This window comes from Crotalus tigris, unplaced genomic scaffold (genome assembly GCF_016545835.1).
Source record: "Crotalus tigris isolate CLP2741 ecotype Arizona unplaced genomic scaffold, ASM1654583v1 scf7180000024286.1529876, whole genome shotgun sequence".
NCBI lineage: Eukaryota > Metazoa > Chordata > Lepidosauria > Squamata > Viperidae > Crotalus > Crotalus tigris.
The window spans coordinates 333,144-354,553 of NW_024100459.1; the positions used below are offsets into that span (position 1 = coordinate 333,144).

The 21,410-nt window shown below is 40.3% G+C and overlaps 1 protein-coding gene across 3 annotated transcripts in view; it reads right to left on the reverse strand.

The window, feature by feature from the left end:
- Positions 1-21,410, reverse strand: part of MAPKBP1 (mitogen-activated protein kinase binding protein 1) — a 132,890-nt gene that overhangs the window by 55,613 nt on the left and 55,867 nt on the right. For 2 of the 3 annotated variants that reach the window (XM_039323881.1, XM_039323883.1), the window contains 7 exons: positions 13,648-13,710; positions 12,669-12,726; positions 4,942-5,112; positions 2,366-2,503; positions 2,031-2,213; positions 996-1,013; positions 107-267 (listed from right to left, as the gene is read on the reverse strand). In XM_039323881.1, the coding sequence (XP_039179815.1) occupies positions 107-267; positions 996-1,013; positions 2,031-2,213; positions 2,366-2,503; positions 4,942-5,112; positions 12,669-12,726; positions 13,648-13,710 (792 nt within the window). The remainder of the gene's footprint in view (positions 1-106; positions 268-995; positions 1,014-2,030; positions 2,214-2,365; positions 2,504-4,941; positions 5,113-12,668; positions 12,727-13,647; positions 13,711-21,410) is intronic. The other variant, XM_039323882.1, reaches the window with a different exon arrangement.

The following is a 21,410-nucleotide window of genomic DNA, read 5'->3' on the forward strand; positions in this document are numbered from 1 at the left end:
ATATTTCAAGGAGACTCTGGGCGTCTTAGAATTGTATTTGCAAATGCAAGACAGAGAGCGAAGCTAAATTCTGACAGAAGTTGCTTCTGATCTCTACTTTTCCTACCTGGCTTCCGTAATGCTGGTGATATCCGTCCCTAGGAAGTGTGGTTTAGGGAGTGTGGTCACAAAGTGAAGATTTGAAGGATTAAAAATTCGAACAGTACCATCGGCACAGCCACAAAAGATGTAATCGTGGTTCACGGAGATGCAGTTTGCCACAGTAGTCTGGAGACATAACATATTAGCATGAGCCACAACATAACACAAGACATGAAAGAAAATAAGTTAAGAAAGAAGGAAAAAAACTGAAGCAAGATGAGATGGAATCACTAAGTATAAGGGGGGAAAAAACTAAACTGGAAGTATTCTTCCATTAACTACAGAACTGTTTCTGTAGGAGAACTATTATTATAAGCTCCTATTTTCAGTAATGAGACTAATATTTTTCACTCAACCTTGGCAACTTTAAGCTGCATGGACTTCAACTCCCAGAATTCCACAGCTAGAATAAACAATCTGTGCCGCTCATTATCTATCCAAAACCGTATCAGCACTACACCAGAGTGAAATAACAGCCACTGCAGAGAAACTCAGCAATCTGATTAATGAACACTGAGCATGCTCAGTGAGAAAATAGTGACTAGAAGAAAAAAAAAAGATCTGAAATGGAGGGAGCATGGCTGAATGACCAGAACAGCAGCATTCAACAACAATAATACCAGCATACAGGGATTTGGATACTTCACTGAAAAAGATTTCCCTTGTATTAGGAATGGGAACTAACACTATGTAAAACAACAGAACAAATAGATATAATTCCTGATGAAGACTCAATCTTATTCCAGCTTTTAAATTCTACTGTAGTGAGCACAATTGCAAAGAAAAAAAAAGACGACAAATGGGAGGGATGCTAGGGCAGTGGCATGTTGGAAACAAGAGACATTAGAACTTACTGTGAAGCTGTCTGTGTTCTAAGTAAAAGAGAGAAGGGTGTTTTCAGTGCCAAAAGGAAAAGGAGGAAAAGAGAGAGAGAGAGAAAGAGCATTCAGTTTGAAGAGTGAGCAAGGGCCTAGGAGCTGGGTTCCTTTATAAAAAAAGAAGAAAAGCCCTAAATCAGGGGTTCTCAATCTTGGCAACTTTAAGACTTGTGGACTTCAACTCCCAGAATTCTGGGAGTTGAAGTCCACAAGTCTTAAAGTTGCCAAGGTTGAGAACCCCTGCCCTAAATCCTTGCATTTACCATTTTATGAGAAAGAAAAGGTTTTCATAATGTCTTTCAACAATAACACATCATTCAGGATCTACTGGAAATTAAACACAGATCTAGGAAATACTTAGGTCTATGGAAAATCAATTTACATGAAAGTTATCCTACATAAGTGGGCTTCAACCAATCAGTCTTTTTCCATCTTGGTTATGCAACTGAAGCAAAGTACAAATGCATGGCTGAATGGATACAAGCACACAACTGAATAAGTCTAAAATAGCTTGTGCTTGTATTAGGAATGGACTGTAAAATTGGTTGTTTTCTAAGAAAGTAGGTACCCTCTGATGCCATGTTTGCCAGCAGTTTTGAGACTATTTTTGGCCTGAGTGAAACTCTGGAAGATTTATAAAACTACAGCTACAGTTAAAATAGATCAAGCAGAGAATAAGAATGCAATTTAAAAGCACACGTATAAGAAAGCTGCTGAATTTTTCCAGATAACTTTTCTCCTAATGAAATGCACTTCAAATACCCAAATCTAGTTAGCAGAAAACACTTGGAGAGAGAGATTGCCTCTCTTATACAGTAGATTATATGACTCATACTTAGCTACTTAATTTAAATATCTTTTTTTTTGCCATACAGAAGGTACCAGATATCATCCCATCCAGACATCAATTCCTACATTTTCAAAATTCCGCATTAGGAAAAAAGTTGGCAGAACTGAAAGATCTTCTCACCTCTAATATGAACAGATAACCAAGTTCAACAAGCCACTTACCCTCAATTCTACCCACTTGTCCAATAGCCTCTTCTCATTGAATTCACACAGCAGACCAGAGGAAGTGATACAAAACGTGCTGTCTGCTTTTTTACCCCTGCCGCATGCTACATCTGTAAAAAAATTGTTCCTCAGTTCTCCAAGCAAACCAGAACGCCCAAGCAAGGGGACTGTAGCATTCACCTGGCATGAAAGAACAACATGTCAAGACTGTTTTGCTTTGGGGAAGTGGAATGGTTTAATTAACACTTTGCAGAAATACTCGTAAATCTGACTTAATTATCTTGGTTACAAATATCTCCCCTTCTTTCAATAGCATCAACAATGTCCTTTACCTTAGAGGTTTTGCTATCAGCCAGGTACCAAAATCTGATGTGCCGGTTTCCAGCTGTAACAAAATAGCTGCAATCCTCAGAGAATGAAACTGCTGTCACTTTGCTTGAGACTTTATTGGCTGCCACAACAATGTTTTTCTGGAAAAAAGACAGTTGAGCAAGTCAGATGTTCCTCTAATTAAATCTATTTGTCTGATTTATGCACAAGATCTCTGGGAATACACAGCAATACATCCCAGACTGTCTACATAAAAATGCTACAGCCTTCAACAGATCAAGTGACAAAAGTGAGTTTTGTATTATTCAGGACACACTACCAGCTCATTTGCAGTATTCTTGGCTTTTAACATTAACATTTAGTTTTAAAGACTCTATGCTCAATTTTATATATATTTGCACATGGACAAATGGACACATTTGTATTCTGTTACAAAGACAGACACCTTCTGGACAAACATTTAGAAGAAAGTTGCAGAGTTTTGCTGAGACAAACAATATTTGTAGCCATTTGGCACTAGGGATTAAGTTTGAAATATGAGCTAGAAAATATTGTACAAAAATATTGCTTACTATTGAGCTATTGCTACCATTGGCATGAGCAAAATAAAGAGGGATAGTTCACAGAATCAGAACAAAGCAAAAACTGATGCAAGAACAGAGAAAATCTTCATGGATAGAAAGAAGCCTGCAACTACCTCTCTCATGATCACATGAGTTAGGACACAAGAACTCCATGGGAATTCCCAATGGTGAGGTAATTTCTGTAGATTCCCTCCCAATGATCCAAGGAGCTATGAAGCAGGAATCTTGGCCTTCCATTGGTTAGGCATCTGCATTGATAGTAACCTTAAATTCTGCAGAGATAAGGTAACATGACTCCACATAGTCTCTTGCTCCCCAGATGAAAGAAAAATCTAAATATGATTTTACATAGATATACTAGGATTTGCATTCTATTATCAGAAATCTGGAGGTGAATTTACCCCTGACTCATTCGGGTCAGAAAAAAGTCTTTTGACACCACTTAATAAACATGCACAGATAAAAAGCAGTGAAACAATTTATGACTAACAGCCCAGTGTGCTGAAGAAAGATTATACAAGAATGAACAAATCCAGACTTAGCAATGACAGCTTACCACACTTAACTTCAACAACAAAAAATTGCCCAACATTAATTTGGCATATAAAAATCATTGCCATTTTAATCCCTTATGATAACCTTGTTTATTGTCCTGAATTCTCATATATAATTAGATAAACTGAGCACATTTTGGTTATACCAGGAAATATATTAAGCACTCAATTTACTCCTGATCAAACCAGCTATTCTTTCTGTAGAAACCACTTTTGTGATAAATAGTATCAATAACGGAAGGCTTTGTTTCTGGTCAACACAAAGCATAATCCAATGTTTTGAAGAGGCCTTAAAAAAAAACCCAACCCAAATCTTTGCTCCTTGAAGAGACATCTACTTGTGTGCCACTTATTTTTAGAGAAGAAATCAAATAAAACTCTGAATATATTTACCAGTTCTTTAAAACAAAATATAGGATAGCTTTTTGCATTGAGAGTGAATGTCAAATTTAAAAAAAAGCATCAGACAAAGCCATAACATGAGGGTTTTTTTGTCTTAGCTTGTTCTGTGAACCCAGTCAAATAAGGTTAACACAATTAAACATATTTAAAATAAACCATGACTTGGTACAATGTGTGGACCCCGCCAACCTAAGAAGAGAGAGACGGTGGTTCCCAAACATGCAGAAGGCCCAGGATTCAATCCTTTGACATCTTCCACTCTAAAAATCAGTATCCATCACTGCAGACCATGGCAGAGATGGCAAAATGGCCTGACCCTGTCAGTTTCCTGTCTTCCTATCTAATGAAAAGGATGCTGTGATCTTTCGCTGCGTGAGCCTTAGCACAAACCAAGAAGTGGAAGTCTGAGGGAATCTTCCTAACTAGAACTACTATGCCATTTCAAGAACGTTTATTCTACATACTAATAATCAAAGTAATGAAATATTTCTCTATGTATTTTGAAGGCTAGAGGGTAGTCATTAAATTAACATAATTTCTGTCATACTGAAATATAGCATATATCTCTAATACAATCCTTTCATTTCAGTTATTGCAACATAGAGATACGATGGCAGCAGTTTACTGTTTTATCAGACCTCTTCTGTGAGGTGAGCATCACTTTTTGAGCTGAAGACTATATTCCCAAAAGGAGGGAGGGCCTACAGGCATGATGAAATTGCATATCATTGACTTTTAAATTCAATTAAAATAATGAAAAATATTCAGAATGGTTGCACTCCACATTTTAAATTACATTGTTCTATTTGATTGCAAATTTAGAAAGGGCTCTGGTCCACGTGCTATCTATCTTCAAGAATTCATGCAATCCTTGGGGCTCAGGCTGTGTATCCTTGTTATACATAGCAAGAACAAACTCAAACTAGGAGACAGAAACTCAGAGTAGATTATATGTGAGGAAACAGGTATTCTGAATGCGTATCATAGTGCAACTTATGATCAAATAATGCCTACAAAGAATCTTGTTATATAATTTACCTTCCATGACCAAACATTGACTATCATGTCATGCTGATAACCCACTGAGACAATGTACTTGGAGCTTGGTGAGAAGGCCACACATGCCACTCCATACTTATGCTCTTGAAGCTCAGCCATCTGGGTCCGCTCAGCAACATCCCATATACGGACTGCAGGCATATGCCCGCTCTGTAAGCAGAAAGAGAATCTGCCGTTACAATACAGTCACTTACATGCACTTTTATTCAGGCATGGAGGACAGGCCAAAAGTGGCAGGTTTTGTTTGTAAATCATTTTTATTTTGGGATCAACTTGCAACACTGGAATCTAGTTTGCATTTTGATGGCTTCATATATCATTACAGGTAGTCCTCGACTTATGACCATTCATTCAGTAGCCCAGGACCATCCCGATCCCCAAAGGCAACCCACATTTTGCATAAGACTACTGCCTGGATTGCATGATTGGCTTGTTTAATGACAGCTTAAGGACAGTAATTCTGGACTCAAGTTGTGGTTGTAAGTCGAGGACTACCTGTAGTCAAAAGAAAACATCCTAAATAATCTGGAAAAGGATCCATTCTTCATTGTCCACATTATACAACCGATTGCAAAAAGAGGGCAACAGGTACACTGTTTTATTTCATATAGGACTTCCAGATTGGGTGGGTAGAAACATAGGCATAGTCTCCTTAATTCTCAGGCATCCCTTATGTCTACACATACATGTGACTCCACTCACATGTAGGTGAACTTAGACAGTCTTTTACAGCTAGACTGGACAATGTATAGAGAAAGTATGAAGAAAAGAATTTGCTTCATCCATTTGGAAAAGGCAGAGGATGAAATCGTTAAATTAAAAGTAAAGCTAGCTTTGCTCTCTGATTTCTCTTTCAGACAGGCAAAGCAAGAATTCGCATATCATGCAACACTTGGCCAACCAAAATACCGTCAACTTACTTGCCACATCTTCTCATGGGCAGCCTTATGATTTGGTACTGGCATGTTAACACAACCATATGTTGATTCATCTTGGTTGAAGAATTGAATCTTTAATCTAAAATTCTAATCATGTTTTCTCAGTAACCGTAAGGCTGGAAAGGTACAAATTCGAACTCAGATGAGACCACATAATGCTCCTAGATGAGCACAGAAACCTGATGGGGATGTTTTAAAGACCAAAAGCAACTTTGCATGAAGCAACAATAACAAAACATTTACAAAAGAGCAGAGTTAATCCTGAAGACAATTCTTCAGACAATCTCCTTTCACAGCATAACTAAAATGGAAATATGGGTTAGCAGCAAACTGATCAGCAGAATAGGAAGCAGGAAAACCTTCAAACCTCCAGGAGATTTTCCTGAAAAATCTTAAAATGGGTAAACTGGTGCAGGATGAAAGAAAATCCTATTCCATGAGCAGACTTAATTTTATCTGTCTTTAGATTTTATGTAGAGAATTATATATAAAAAATAAATTATATGCTCAATAAGGAATTTTGGAGAACTTTATTTTTACTTTTGTTAATTTGAATACGGACTAGGAAGAGCATTTACTATTAAACTAAGTGCTTCATCTTTTGTGCAGGTCTTAAGAATGCTGTTGAGTTACAGGTGTGTGTGTGAGAGAGAGAGAGAATGAGTGAGAGTGCTCTGATATTTTCTGCTATCTGTAATCACATGGCACTGGCTGAATTGAAGACTCATTTCCAGTTCACCTGCAATATATCCTCAACCACAAGAAAGCTAGTCTTTTGCAGTGCTTTGACACACTGTGAAACAAGAAGAAACAAGATGAAACAAATTTCTCACTGGGAGAAACTCTCATTTTCCAAGTTTTGGCTTCCCTAACAGTTCTTCCACAGATAAAACTGGCTCAATAGCTTCACAATTCAACCATCAAAGTTTTTTGTTCTTCTGGTAAAACACATGCAGCAATCGATTGCAAGGTTAGTGTCCATGTTTCATCGGCATATATTAAAGTAGGTAGCACACACTGATCAAAAACTTTTCTCTTCAAGCAAAGTGGGAGGGTGTTCTTGAATATTATGCTTAGTTGGCTGAATGCCTGCCAATCACATTTAATAAGCCAAGTGTGAAGACACAACAAAAATGCCCATTTGTTTAGAATTCTAATACTGCATACCTGGCATCATACCCTAGCTTCTGCAATTCACGGCAACCTACTTCTCATGTTTTGAGCAGCATAATTCTTTTTATCAGACATAAATTTGAAATATCTTCCGTATCTCATCACTTACTTAATCTTGTCTAAGCTGCTGAAAAGTGCCACTGGCCCATCATCTTCTGAGTTGGTCGTAAAGGCTATTACAAATATTTAACTTTGTTTCTAAAGATATACAGTACCCAAGTTCACACACTAATACCTGACTAACATGCTTTTCCACATCTCCTTGGGTGACATAAGACAACAGCAACAAAAAGGAATATTAATTCCTGTATGTTTGGCAAAAAACAACTGAACAGTCAGACTATTTGTGAATGCCACAATTTCAGATGTTTTTCTTTAAAATTCTGTCTATGGGAAATCTAGGTGTTTGAGGCACACATAACCCTATCTTTTCACAGATTCAGATTAATGAACTGTAATGGTTAAGGGAAGATGAAATGAGACATCAAAGGTTGTGTGGCTGTGAATAAAAATGTGGAAGAGGGAGAGTAAAAGAAGGCTCCCAATAGACTTCCAGGTTAGCTTAAAGTGTTGATTGTCTTTAATGCCCTGTGTGATCTAGCATTTACATATCTGCAGGACCACAGTCTCCTAGGAGTATCTGCCTCACTAATAAAATCCACCAGAATGGGCTTGAGAGCCAGTGTGACATAGTGGTTAAAGCACCAAAGTTAGAAACTGGGAAACCCTGAGTTCTAGTCCTGGGTTATGCACAAAGCCAGCTGGGTGACTTTAGGCCAGTCACTCTCTCTTAGCCCTAGGAGGCAGGCAAGGGAAAACCGACTTCTGAAATTCTACTAAGAACACTGCAGGGACCCATCAAGGAGTCTCCAGCAGTCAGCACTGACTTGAAGGTCACTCAAAAAGCTTGCTCTGTCTTTTCACTCATGGGCTGCCATCTTCACCGCTACCACAGAGGCAATTTTTCTCAGTCCTTGTTTCTCATCTATAAAATAATATTCTGCCAGATATCCAAATAGCACCTGGCTTTCGCAAAATCCATCAAATCATGGCTCTTTCATCAGGTCTTGGAGTCTAGAATGGTATTTGTCATTTCTAGTAACAAATGTTGACTTTTGCTCAGTGGTTGTTAAAAGGACTAGATCCCCAGAGCTGAATTCTGCCATATATCATTTTTACATAAATCACAAAATTGCTGCTATTTTACTGAAATGTATATTGCATGTTTTTAGCCCAGTTTACAAGACCCAATCGAAGTTAGCTCTAATAGAAGAATTGGGTAAGCTCAACAGAAATAAATTTATAAATAAAAATGGACACCATCTAGAAAATAAAATCTCCATTTGAAAAGTACACCTCTGGAAATGGTTTAATGTATCTATCTTCATTGGTGTGTTAACTGATGTAGATCTCAAGATCATATGCAAAATGTGGGTAATATAACTAAAGTTTTGTATACTGCATGGGTCAGAAGAAAGGCTGAGAAGATTTCTGTAGATCCCTCACATCCTGGACATAATCTTTCAACTCCTCCCCTTGGGAGGACATTACAGGGTATTGCATGCCGAAACAACTAGATACGCAGACAGGTTTTTTTCCTCGCATCATCAATCTGCTGAACATCTAATTCTCACACTGCTGTCTCATAACTATGTATATTTACCCATGTAGTATGGGTGTAATATTATCATTTATTGTTCTTCATATCTTCTTTACTCCCTTCTCTTATTGGGGGGATGATGATGATGATGATGATTCTGTTGCTTTCTTTGATGATGATGATTCTGTTGCTTTCTGTTCTGTCCTGTCCTGTTCTGTCTTGTCCTGTCCTGTCCTGTCCTATACTATTCTCCCACAATCTCTAAAGTCATGTTTAGAGATTCTTGTAATGGATAGCTTATAATATTCACATTTTTAGTCTGAGGTGGGAAATATATTTAAGGGAAATACTGTAGATATATAAGATTAAGTTGGAGCAAGATGAATACTTATCTAACAGGGTTCAGTGAAAAAAGAAAAAAAACATATCTCACAATACAAAACTATCCTGAAGAATTAATACTAGCAGAAGCAAAGTCAACATTATAGGCAATCACTGCATGAGAGTAAAAAGCGGAGAATTGTTGCCCTTATTTTAAGGAAGAGGAGGAAGCAATGGAGGCATTGTATTCTACAACCAACACCACGTAAGACCCCAGCTGCCCAAGCATGAAATGTCAGTGTTAACATTTATCCAATCCCTTGCCATTTAAAGTTACAGGAATTCCTCTTCCCTACAGAGTGAACTATTCCAGCCTTTTGCCATTGATTACTATATTGCCACTAAGCATATTTTTTTAAAAAAAAAAGGATAATGGATTGCTGTTATTGCAATGTTTATGAGGCATAGTCAAACAGAGCTAACAGTTAGCTCCATTGATTTAAAGTTTGGAAAATGTTCTGAAGGGGAAAATCTTCAAAAGTCCAAAAGAAGATGAGCAGTCTGTTGCTTCAAAAGTCATGAGAGGCTAGAGGCTGAGCAGCCATCTGTCAAAGATACAGTTATTGCATTCCCACTTTGTAAATCCTGCATTAAGCAGGGGCTGACCTCAAAGGACCTTTCCAACTTAGGATTTTATATCCTGTGGCAAAATGTTCTGAGCATCAGATTATCATGGAATAGGAGAAGCTCCTGCTTTGCTCTTAAGCGATTGAGGATATGTTGTTGCCCATTCTCAAATCTAACATTTAAAATCCTGCACAATTATTCTTATGTTGACCCAGTTACAAGCTTGCAGGTCATGTGACTAGCATTGGCATTCTACAGTTCATTGCTTGAGTTGGTGGGAGTGGGGTGAATCACCCCTTGAATTCAATAACTGCAGTCCAAAGCATTCAAGATAATGAAGGGATTGTGTACACAGTCCATTAGTAAATCAGCTTCTTTGGACACACATGGCAGGCATCCAACATGGACAACAAGAGGCTGTCAACATTTTTGTGGGCTTCAAGCAAGCACTAATTCAATCTTCATAAAACACACAATGGTAGCATTGTATGTATATCTGGTCTCCATTAGAAACTGAATACTGTCTTTTACTAGCTTCGTACATTTTTTTAAAATGAAAACTTTTTGCCAGCAATTAAACCCAGCCCTGCCAAATCCGCAAGTATCAGCATCTTTGTCACTATATTCAATTTTTTCCCCAAAGACCTTTCCTCATAAAAAGTGTAAATAAGACTATGCAGTACACATTGGCTTCTTTGTACCCCAAAGTGCAACCATCCAAAGCAGAAACCAACACCACCCTTTCATTTCCTACAGAAAATTAAGGGGGACACATTAGGATTTGCTTTGAAAGAGGTGCTTCAGAGAACATGAGAGTGCAACACAAAACTGGTCTACAGTTCATTAAATTTTCTAAATCAAATATACCGCCTTCAAATGGTTTTCACCTTACAAATCCATCTCTTTGGCTTCCCTGCTCTAAATGTTCTCTCCTTAACAGCTCTAACTGCAAAACAATCCCAAATGAGCAACTAGTTCATTATGGTTTCCTCTCTACTTCTCCAGCCACTTAAATCAATGTATCCACAGATTAAGTATTTTCCTTCTATTTAATAAAACAAGACATTATTAAAATATTTTAGTAATTATGTATTTGCAATTTGAGCAACTCTTCTTACCTTTCACTGAGACTGAATCTTCTTTAGGTACCCACAATAACATATTTTTTACCTTTGTTCACAAGCTTGCATTGGAGATTCCATGAATTATCAACAAAATGTGACCATTGTACAAAAAGCCCATGTTCACCATTAACCATAGACCCTGGTGACACATTCACAGATGAAATCTAGCACAGATAGACTGGAATGTACGAGGGCAATTCAGAAATAAACCTCTGTTTGGTTATCAATGACAGACGCTCACAGATACAAAACTTTTATTATACACATTAGAAAACTACATTACATTACTTTTCGACATAATCTCCATTCAAATTGAGACACTTGTCATAACATCTTACAAGGTTTGAAATTCCTTAGTAGTAGGTGCTCGGCGCCAAATCTGGACTATGGGGGGGTGATCAAAAACATTCCAATGGAACTGCTTCAAAAGTTCTTGGGTGTGTCTGGCGGTGTGTGGGCGAGCATTATCGTGAACCAACACCACACTGGATGTCAGCATGCCCCAACGCTTGTTATGGATGGCTCATCTGAGTTTTCATAACATTTCACAGCAGACTTCTAAACTGATGGTTGAACCACACTTCATGAACTTCACTAGCAGTATTCCTTTGGCATCTTCACATTTGGTGGGATTTTCTATGGCACCACTTCCTATGTGATGTTGATTCACGATAATGCTCACCTGCCCACCGCTAGACGCACCCAAGAACTTTTGAAGCAGTTCCATTGGGATTTGATCCCCCCCCCCCGTGGCCCAGATTTGGTCCCGAGCGACTATTACTAAGAAATTTCAATCCCTGTAGGACGTTGTGACAAGTGCCTCAATTTGAATGGAGATTATGTCAAAAAGTAATACAATGTTGTAGTTTTCTAATGTATATAGTAAAAGTTCTGTATCTGCAAGTACCTGTCACTGATAACCAAATGGAGGTTTATTTCTGAATTGCCCTCATATATGACAACAGTGTCCTGGTGACACTGATTTGGGGACCTCAAAAACATTCTGGTGATATTGGGAGAAAAATAATTATTTTTCAAAGTGTAAATTTTTCCTGTTTTTGAAGATTTAAAAAGAAATAAGTTCATTTGATAGAGATATTAAATCAGGTCCAGCTCTTGATGACTTTCCTAATAACTGCTTCCATTTGAAACTTTGTGCAGCCATAGCATTACTGAAGCTATCAGCACTGCTCTTCCCAAGCATGCTATTTCAAGTATATAGGTTTTTCCAATAGTGAGTCTGGTGAGTAGCTGCCTAGATCCCATGCCCTCAAAATGATGTCTCCATCAGTTAAGCTTGTTCAAGAGCGAGGCTTAAATTGAGGTGGAAGGGTAGGCAGCAATTGGCCACAACCATTGTTCTTTACCTTAGATATCAATGGAAAAGGGGAAGTTGGCAGTCATCTACACTTTCCTGCGGTTCCAAGTAGCAGTAAACGCTGGTGTAGAGCATATAACTAGGAATTCTGATCTTTCAAGATAGATGGGCAACAGCAAGCTTAGACCTGGATCCCAGATCCCTTTTTTCTGCTACCCTAAGCAAGGAGCTATATTTTTGTTGTATCATGACGCTCTCCATAGTCCAGATCATGAGGAAGACTTTTAGGTCATTCTGGCCTTACTTGATTATTGAAATAAGATAAGATAACCTTTATTGTCATTTTTTACTATGAGCACACTGCCCCACATTAAAAATGAAATTCTGTTGCCTACTCTCAAAGAAAGTATATATCTACCCGTACATATACATAACACAGATATAACTATGCTATACACACACACACACACACACACATTATATATCTATATACACACACAATACACACACACAATCACTGTCCATTTTGAATACATAGAGGAAAGAAAGAAATATGAAGGAATGTTTGAATTTCTGGCACATGAGAGCATGTGACCATAACTTACCTCTCCAGTAACCAGGTATTTTCCATCAGGAGAAAAAGCAAGGGCCGTAATAGTCTTCCTGTAGAAAAGAATAAATCCTACTGTGAAAGACTACAAAATCACCGCAATATTGGCATTTTCAACTCAATAAAATTAAGATAAGGCCATACAGTTTCAGTGATGTTCCTGTTCCTTGCACTATGAAGGAAAGTTTTACAAGAGCCAAACACTACATCCTTATTTGCCTAGGTGTTGAAGCAACATAGCCTGTTGTATAAATATTTGTCTGTCAGACCATTCATTCATTGAATTTTTAAGCTGCTTAAGTCCAGAATGATTCTAGGCAGTATGGGAGAAAACATAGGAAAGCGGAAGAAAATGGACATCTGTGTGAAGCTGATAGTTGCTTTAGCACACTTTTTCAACAGAGATTTATTCAGATGTTACATCAGGGCAAGAGTCATTTATGGAAAAAAGGCTTCAACAGCTCAGGCCTCCACAGCATTTCATAAAAAGGAGAAACACAACACTTCAATGTGCAACAGTTCACTCTGTAAATGCTTTACTGCTTTAAGCACCTGAACTGCAGAATAATCTTACGTTATTTTAATTCGCCGAAGTTAAGAAATCAGCTGTTTAACCACAATTTTGTTCCCCACAATTATCATCTCCATGAACTTGATTTCTGGCATTCATAATGTATGTATACCCTGGAGTTCAACATAAAGGAAATTCAGCATTTCATTTCAGTAATAAATTTCCAAAGAATAAAAAAGAAATTCTGTGATACCAGTTTAAACTATTCCTATAAGCTTATTGCTCTTTGTACGCATTGCTTCCCAATTTGTGTGTGTGTGAATATGTCCATTATAAGCTATAAAGGTGAGACACAGTTCTTAATTAGGAAGAATTCATTGAATGCTACAGCTGGATAAATCCTCAACATTTACTTCAAGACAATGTAAACATGTTAGTAACTGAGAACTGTATTTTCACTTACCTGGAGCTGTTTAGAATATGATGCTGCTTGTTTTTCCTGGGGTTAAACAGCACAACAACACACCTATAGAACAAGAATTGCAAAAGTTGAAAAAAAGACCATGCATAGAGCTTGCAATTTGGGTTATTGAATATTGTTATTTCCTTCTGCAGAAACTGAAAGGTCACCTCTATATCCTTAAGAAAGTAACTCTTCTGACAGGATTTAAATATGGATGTTTCATGGGATGGAAGTTAACTATGAGTTAACAGAAGTGATAATCTGCCAATATTTTCCTGTAACTAGGAAAGTCATGGCTTAAAAGTCACATGGGCAGTATGAAACAGGTTTAAATGTTGGCAGCCATGAATAATTGTAATAGTGTTCTAAATAATTGGAAGTTAGCTCTCCCACACTAATCTTGAATAGTATCTTCATGCATTCTGAAATAGTACTATGAGGCATGACTCTTCTGAATAGGTAAAATTTCTAAAGTCGCCCTGTGTTTCCTCTACATAAGAGCAAGAAGATAAAGATTAGCAAGGAGGTAATGAAGTAAATCTAGTTTTTCCATCAAAATTGCAGCCCAAATTGTGGTATCAGAAAATCTAAACTTATTACAAAAACTACCATCAAGTCTGTCACATTTTAAATGAAAATGCATTTTATTGAAATTGCTCATGGCAACCCTGCAGTTACACCAATAATATACTTGCAATCTATTGCCTGATTTAATTAGTGTAGGTAATGTATTTGCAGACAATTATCAGCTTTTCATGAAGTTTTACACCAGTGGTTCTCAACCTGTGGGTCGGGACCCCATTTGGGGTTGAACGACCATTTCACGGGGGTCGCCAAACAACGCAATCCGCCATTTTTTTCCCCCTTTTCCTTAGCTGTGCTACTCCTTTTTATTCTATTGGCTTTTGAAAGCCAATAGAATAAACTCTCTTGAATAGAGTCTAATTCTATTGGCGTTCAAAAGCCAATAGGAATTGTCCAGGCTGTCTCTGCCCTGCTGAGTCCACCAAAAGTCCCATTCTGCAAACGGTGCTGCACCAGTTGAGTAGTCCTCGACTTACAACCGGTTGAGTTGTCCTCGACTTACGACTGGTTGGGGGTCGCGGCATTAAAAAGGTTGAGAACCACTGTTTTACACTTTGAAAAATAAACTTGTACAGAAACTTAGAGAAAATTGCATGTTCTCTCCAATATTGTCAATACTTCTTTCAGAAAAGCAGATGTGCAATCTAAAAATGAGAAACATTAAGGAACAGCAGCGATCTTTGATCTGGTTTGGAAGTTCCTCCAGTATATTACAAAGGAATACATGACCAGATGTATAGCTTTTTCTAAAAACTATCCCATTAAGGGAAAACAAGCTAATTTCTATCAAAAAAAATATTCTAGCATATCCATTACAGTAACATGACTCAACCTTCATCCTTCCACAGTCGATAAAATGAGGATCCAAATTGTTGGGGGCAATATGCCGACTGTGTAAACTGCTTAGAGAGGGCTGTAAAGCACTATGAAGCGATATGTAAGTCTAAGAGCGCTATTGCTATGTAGAACAGTGCTTTTCAAACTTGTCAGCTTAGGACATATGGACTTCAACTCCCAGAATTCCCCAGCCAGAAATTCTGGGAGTTGAAGTCTATACATCCTGTCATGTTTGAAAACTTCTGATGTAGAATAATACAGAAACAGAGGCAGTTGTGGACACTCAAAATACTGAAACTGACTCTCAGTTGAGTATTAGGACCATGGCATCTGCAACACCTAGGCAAACCCATCAAATAAAAATATAGATTTAAAATGAAAACATACAAATTGTGAAACAGACAAGTTTCAGTCTTCCCACATGAGCTTTTGTGACACTTCAAGCAAGGCCATATAAAATATCTGCATTCTCATGCAAGAACTCTATCTAGCGTCCAGGTAAAGTATTCATTTATTCTGAAGTATAGGCACCATCATGTGAAGATACATAAACAGACTTCAGTCAATCTGTTTTTGTTTGCTCACCACAGTTATTTGTTCAGCATTTTCTTGTCTTTCCCTAGGTTTTTAAACAGTCTTTATGTTCATAAATTATACTTGTAGAAAGGGAGCACAGATGTGAGTCTGACATAAAAATGGTGAATCAGTATTGTAAAAATATTATTTTGCTGTAAGCCAGTGAAAGAGGTTCTCCTTAAGATACATACTGGGAATGTTGCAATCTAGTTTCTATTATTGGCTCATTGTAGAATGATGTTTATCTGTATACAACCTTAATATGTGGAGTAACAGTCACAAGAAAATTCTAGCCTTTCAACAGCTTCTATATGAAAGTCAGGAAAGGGCAGCATAAACTCTTTCAAATCAAATATAGTTAAAATAAGTGGAACTCAAAAAAGTTGCATTTCCGTCTTAAAGCTAAATTTAGGAACAAAGCAGCAAAGAAATCAGACGTCAAAATCACAATTACACTGAATCTGACTCATCCTCCACCACAGCAATTCTAATAAACCGCTTCCTTCCAGCCTTATCTCCATGACAGATTTCTTCTCCCCTTCTCATTGATTTTCCCCAAACTTGTGGTCTTACTAGCATTCCTTTTACTCCAGTTCAATCCTCCCTCACTAGCTCACTTTATTTAATTTAGTTTGACAGTTTCCTTGCCTTAAGCACTATTGCATTGACCTTGGCCCTACTGAAGCCATTTGTTTTTCTATGAATCTTTTCACTAGAATCTTGTAGCAAAGCAGGAACAGTCAAACTGAAAGAACCTGACCTAGCAAAGGCATTAGGAGGTAAGGAGACCATATAATAATAGTTTCTTCTGCTTCAATAGTTTCAGACCCTTTTTCCTGGCTAGATTTTCAACCAAGAATGACAGACAAAAATATAACAAACTGCCATGTTATTATTTTTTCTTCAAAATACTTCATTGATGAAAGAGCTGTATCAAGCAGCTGTTACTATTTGAGAAGTCTTGCAAGAATAAGAGGTTGGCTGACCTTGCCTGGCCACTCTCTTCTTCTGAAACAGGGGATCAACCATCACAAATATTATCACACAGAACTCCAAAATGCGATGTTGCATTTCCTCATTCTAAATAGTGTGCACTTTGGGAACTGTCCTAGACTCACAGCTACTACTCAAACAGCAGATGATAGCTGTGGAGAGGAGGGCCTTTGCATGGGTCCATCATGAATGTCAATTGTATCCTTTTCTCAACTGAGGGGGGCTTCAAATGGTCACTCATGCCCTAGTGACCTCATGTCTGTACTATTTCAATCAGTACAAGGGACCCTACATGAGATTACCCTTGAAACCATGACAGCCTAATCTGTCATGCCCCTACTCTCTGGAACAGTATCCTGTGGAGATAATTATACCTAGCTCCATTTCTATGCCTGGGAACAGGGGATTTGTGAAGAACCTGTCAATTTATTTTTCATTCATGTTATCTGTTGAGTCCGTGGCGGGAAAACAGACACGAGAAGCAGCTGGAGTTCTCAGTTTCATTTATTCAGCGTTCAGCTTACAGGAAGATGGCTTCAGCCTCGCCCAAACGCCTCGCAGCCTCTTATATAGGCAACTCCCGGGTAAAATGGGTTACTTTTCCCGCGCCAGCACCCGCGCATGCGCACGGCGCTGGCGACAGCCTGTCTGGTCCCGGGCAGCTTTGCACCTGCCCGGGACTGCCTGCAAACGCCCGAGCCGTTTGCAAAGGCTCGGGACATAACACCCCTTTCCCCCGGGCTAAAACTACTACCAACATACAACATTTATTTTATACGACATTTTGCTCCCCAATGTTCCCACTGTTTACTGGCTTTTGCTTTGCCAGCAATGTTATGTAGTCTTCTAGGTACTTGGGAGATTTCTTTGCTCTCTGTGACCTTCTTAGCTCTGGATTACTGGCATAAGTCCCCTGACTGGAGGGAGGCGTGAGCCTGTTCTCTCTATTGAGCCCTGGTGTCTTCCAAGGACTGTGCCCCGATACCTGGCCTGCTTGCTTGCCCACCGGGCTCGTCAGGCCAGGGCTTCTGTTACTTTGTGACCTGGTTGACCTACCTAGCTGTAGACCCTCAGGCCCCTTGAAGTGATAGCCGCTGCTGGGCGTCTCTGTAGAACCTCCTAGGTCAGTCCAAGACCTGTCAGGAGGCTGTCCATTCCCTGAACCCCATTCTGTGTTCGGGCTCGTGTGTGTTTCTGTACTTTCCCAAAACTCAGGTGTTCCCTGATTTGTGCTAGGGTTGTTGTAGTCAGGACTTGGTTCCTCGACTAACTCTTTGTATGTTTGACCCCCTGTAGGATTTGGGGTAAGGTCAGGCCAACCTTGGGAATTGTGTGCCAGCTCTCTTGCGGGGAATGATTTGTTGGGATGCCCCCGGGTATCCTCCGTTGCTGGAGTGCTGTGTGATGTGTGTGGAAAGTGAGTATGCCCCCGGGGTGACTCCCTGGCTGGAGTAGGCGTGAGTGCCTGTTGTGTGGGTAAGCTCCATGACTTTCTTTTCGGAGCAATTGCAGAACCTTGGGACGAGCCGTTTGTGGCTCCCTCAGTGGAGATGGGCAGTAGCTCTTGCCCTTCCCTTTGCTCGAAGGTGTGGCGCCATGAGATAACGGACACCTTGGGGTGGAAGTGCTCCTTCAGCAGCTTCTTCAGGTCTGCGTAGCTTACAGACTCTACTGGGACAGGTGCTGCAAGGTTTTCTGCGATTTCGAAGGCGTCTTGGCCGCAAACGCAAAGCAGGGTGGCGCCTTCAAGCTATCTTCCCTCACTTGGTTTGCCTTGAAGTAGTTCTCCATTCTGGATACGTAGGACTCCCACCGCTCTGGATGTGAGACGTCGAATTCCGAAAGCCTTCCGATTTTCGCCATCTTCGGATCTTCAGGAGACGGGTCTATCAGCCAGCCTACCCCCGAATGCGCACCGGATTGGCGGGCAGCTGCCGAGTCGACGCCGTTCCTCTTCCGCCGCTCAGGACTCCTTGGGTAAGCTTACACTTTTCCTTTCCAGGTAGTGCAAGGCATCCCATCCTCGTCGCCAGTGTTGAGTCCGTGGCGGGAAAACAGACACGAGAAGCAGCTGGAGTTCTCAGTTTCATTTATTCAGCGTTCAGCTTACAGGAAGATGGCTTCAGCCTCGCCCAAACGCCTCGCAGCCTCTTATATAGGCAACTCCCGGGTAAATGGGTTACTTTTCCCGCGCCAGCACCCGCGCATGCGCACGGCGCTGGCGACAGCCTGTCTGGTCCCGGGCAGCTTTGCACCTGCCCGGGACTGCCTGCAAACGCCCGAGCCGTTTGCAAAGGCTCGGGACATAACATTATCTATATGGCTTTGTCTGGGCAGTCATGTTTCTTTAAATAATGTGTGTTTTTAAAAACTGTAAACTGCCCAAAGTCTTTTTGGAATTGGGTGGCCTCAAAATCCAATAGGTAGGTAGGTAGGCAGGCAGGCAGACAGACACATCTGCAACCCTCTTCTTAAGGTTGCAAAAGCTTTGAATGAACCCTAACCCTAATTCCAATTTAGGTAACCCTAAATAGATTACTTAATGTCCAACATATCTAGCTTATGCAGGTTTGTTTCCATATATGAAGAAATGCATAAATATACTCTGCCTTCTTCCTCTCACCATTATAGACTAAAGCATGGTAGAATTCAAGCTGCTATTAATAAGATCAAACAATCTGCTAAAAGAAAAAGTTACCTGGTATGCATAAAACTTATACTAGCGGATTACATTTTCTTTGCTTGCACATTTCCTGATACTCAGCCCTTCGGTTACTGCCAGCATGCCAGCAAACACAATTAATAGCTGGCATTTAAAAACACTTGAAAGATTCAGGGATTCATAGCATATGGCTGAATGGCACTTCCTCAATGAAATCAGTGAAACAAGCTCTATTTGTTAGATGAATGATAATGGAAAGAAAGGGAGCAGGAAATAACTGGGGATGTCACAAGATAAGAATAAAAGGCACAAATACTTTATTGCCCGTAATGGACATTCCCAGCTTATCAAGAAAGATGGGAAATCCTTCAATCTAACATAGTGAACACTTGTGGAGGGATAACAGGACTAAGAAACTTCAAAGAAAATAGAAAAAAAGTCAAGCAGAGAGAATGGAAAACTCAAGGAAGGTGACTTTAAGGCCCATGTCTGCAAAGAAGAGATCTTATACCTTGGAGTTCTGTTTTTAATTCCAAGATATCACTCTTGATGGTGTATCTAGACTTCTGGAAGAAAAACAGTACAGGTAGTCCTCAACCTATGACTGCAATTGAATCTTCAATTTTGATTGTAAGTCCTGACAGTCATAAAGCAGGTCACCTGATTTTACAAACTTTTTTCTAAGAGCCAGATATTTAAGATAAAGGACTTTTGGAAAAAAAAGATGGGCTGTACTTCAAGCAGTGAAAGTCTTTGGGATATACTTTGTAAATCTTCTGGCAATATCACTGATAAAAGGGGGGAAAGGGGTGGGTATGCTGAAGGAGTATATGGTTGGATAGTAAAAGTGATATGGGGAGAGCAGAAATCCTCAGTTACTACTTTGCTTCTATCTTCTCCCCAAAATTTTATTGTGTTCAACTAAGCAGTACAATAAAAGGAGGGAGAGGAAATCCAAGGTAAGTAAAGAGACTACCATGATATATTTTAGTCTCCTGGACCAGATCAATTATATCTGAAAAGCTTGAACAAGCTTGGCAGCATCTTCTTGGAGCAGATTTCTGTGCTATCTGAGAAATCATGATGGACACCCACATCGCTGGAGGACTGGAGAAGGGAAATGAAGTCTCCAGTTTCAAAAAGAAGGAAAAAGAGGACCAGAGGAATTACAAAGCAGTCAGCTGGATATTAAAATGGGGAAAAATTCTGGAACAGAATTTGGTAAAAGGATTTGCCGGGGATATCATCGTTGCCCAGGAGATGTCCAGTTTGGGGCTCCTTTGGCATCCCCTTGAAGTTGCCCATTGAAGTGGTACCCATTTATCTACTTGCAGTCACCCACTTTCAAACCACTGCATCAGCAGGGGCTGGAGCATATGATGGGAGCTCACTCTGCCTTACAGCAGCAGCAAGTCCTAAACCAGTGGTTCTCAACCTTCCCAATGCCGCGACCCAACCATGTGGTCGTAAATCAAGGACTACCTGTATTTCCCTGCAGGCGGGGCAGGAGGAGGCGCGCACGCTCTGCCTCCTCTCCTGCAGCTGCATGCGGGCCGTCGCCCAGCAACCACCTTGGCCCGGGAGCGCTGCACATGCGTGGTGCTGCCCCCTGCACCGGCCAAGGCGTAGCTGGCAAGCGGCAGCGATGGTGCAGGCCGACCACCGGCTGGGCCACCAGCTGGCCCAGCCCAAGGGAGGTAAGCCACCCGCCGGGCCCCACGCACGCCAGCAACCCTCCCTGCGCCCGCCGCTGCCCCGCTAGCCTTACCTTGGCCACCGCACGTTTGGTGCAGCAGCAGGCAGGCCCAGGTGCTCCTGGGCGGCCATAGCATGCGGCAGCGAGGGCGCAGGCTGACCACCGGCTGGGCCACCAGCTGGCCCAGCCCAAGGGAGGTAAAGCACCCGCCGGGTCCCACATGCATCAGCAACCCTCCCTGCGCCCGCCGGCCTCCCACCTCCCACCTCTGGCCCTCTTTTACTTACTTTTAGTAGTTGCTCAGCAGGGAGGGAAGCTTTCCAGAAAGTTCGCCTTGCAGCACTGTTTGCAGACTGGGGCTTTGGGCGGGCTCAGCAGGGCAGAGACAGCCTGGACAATTCCTATTGGCTTTTG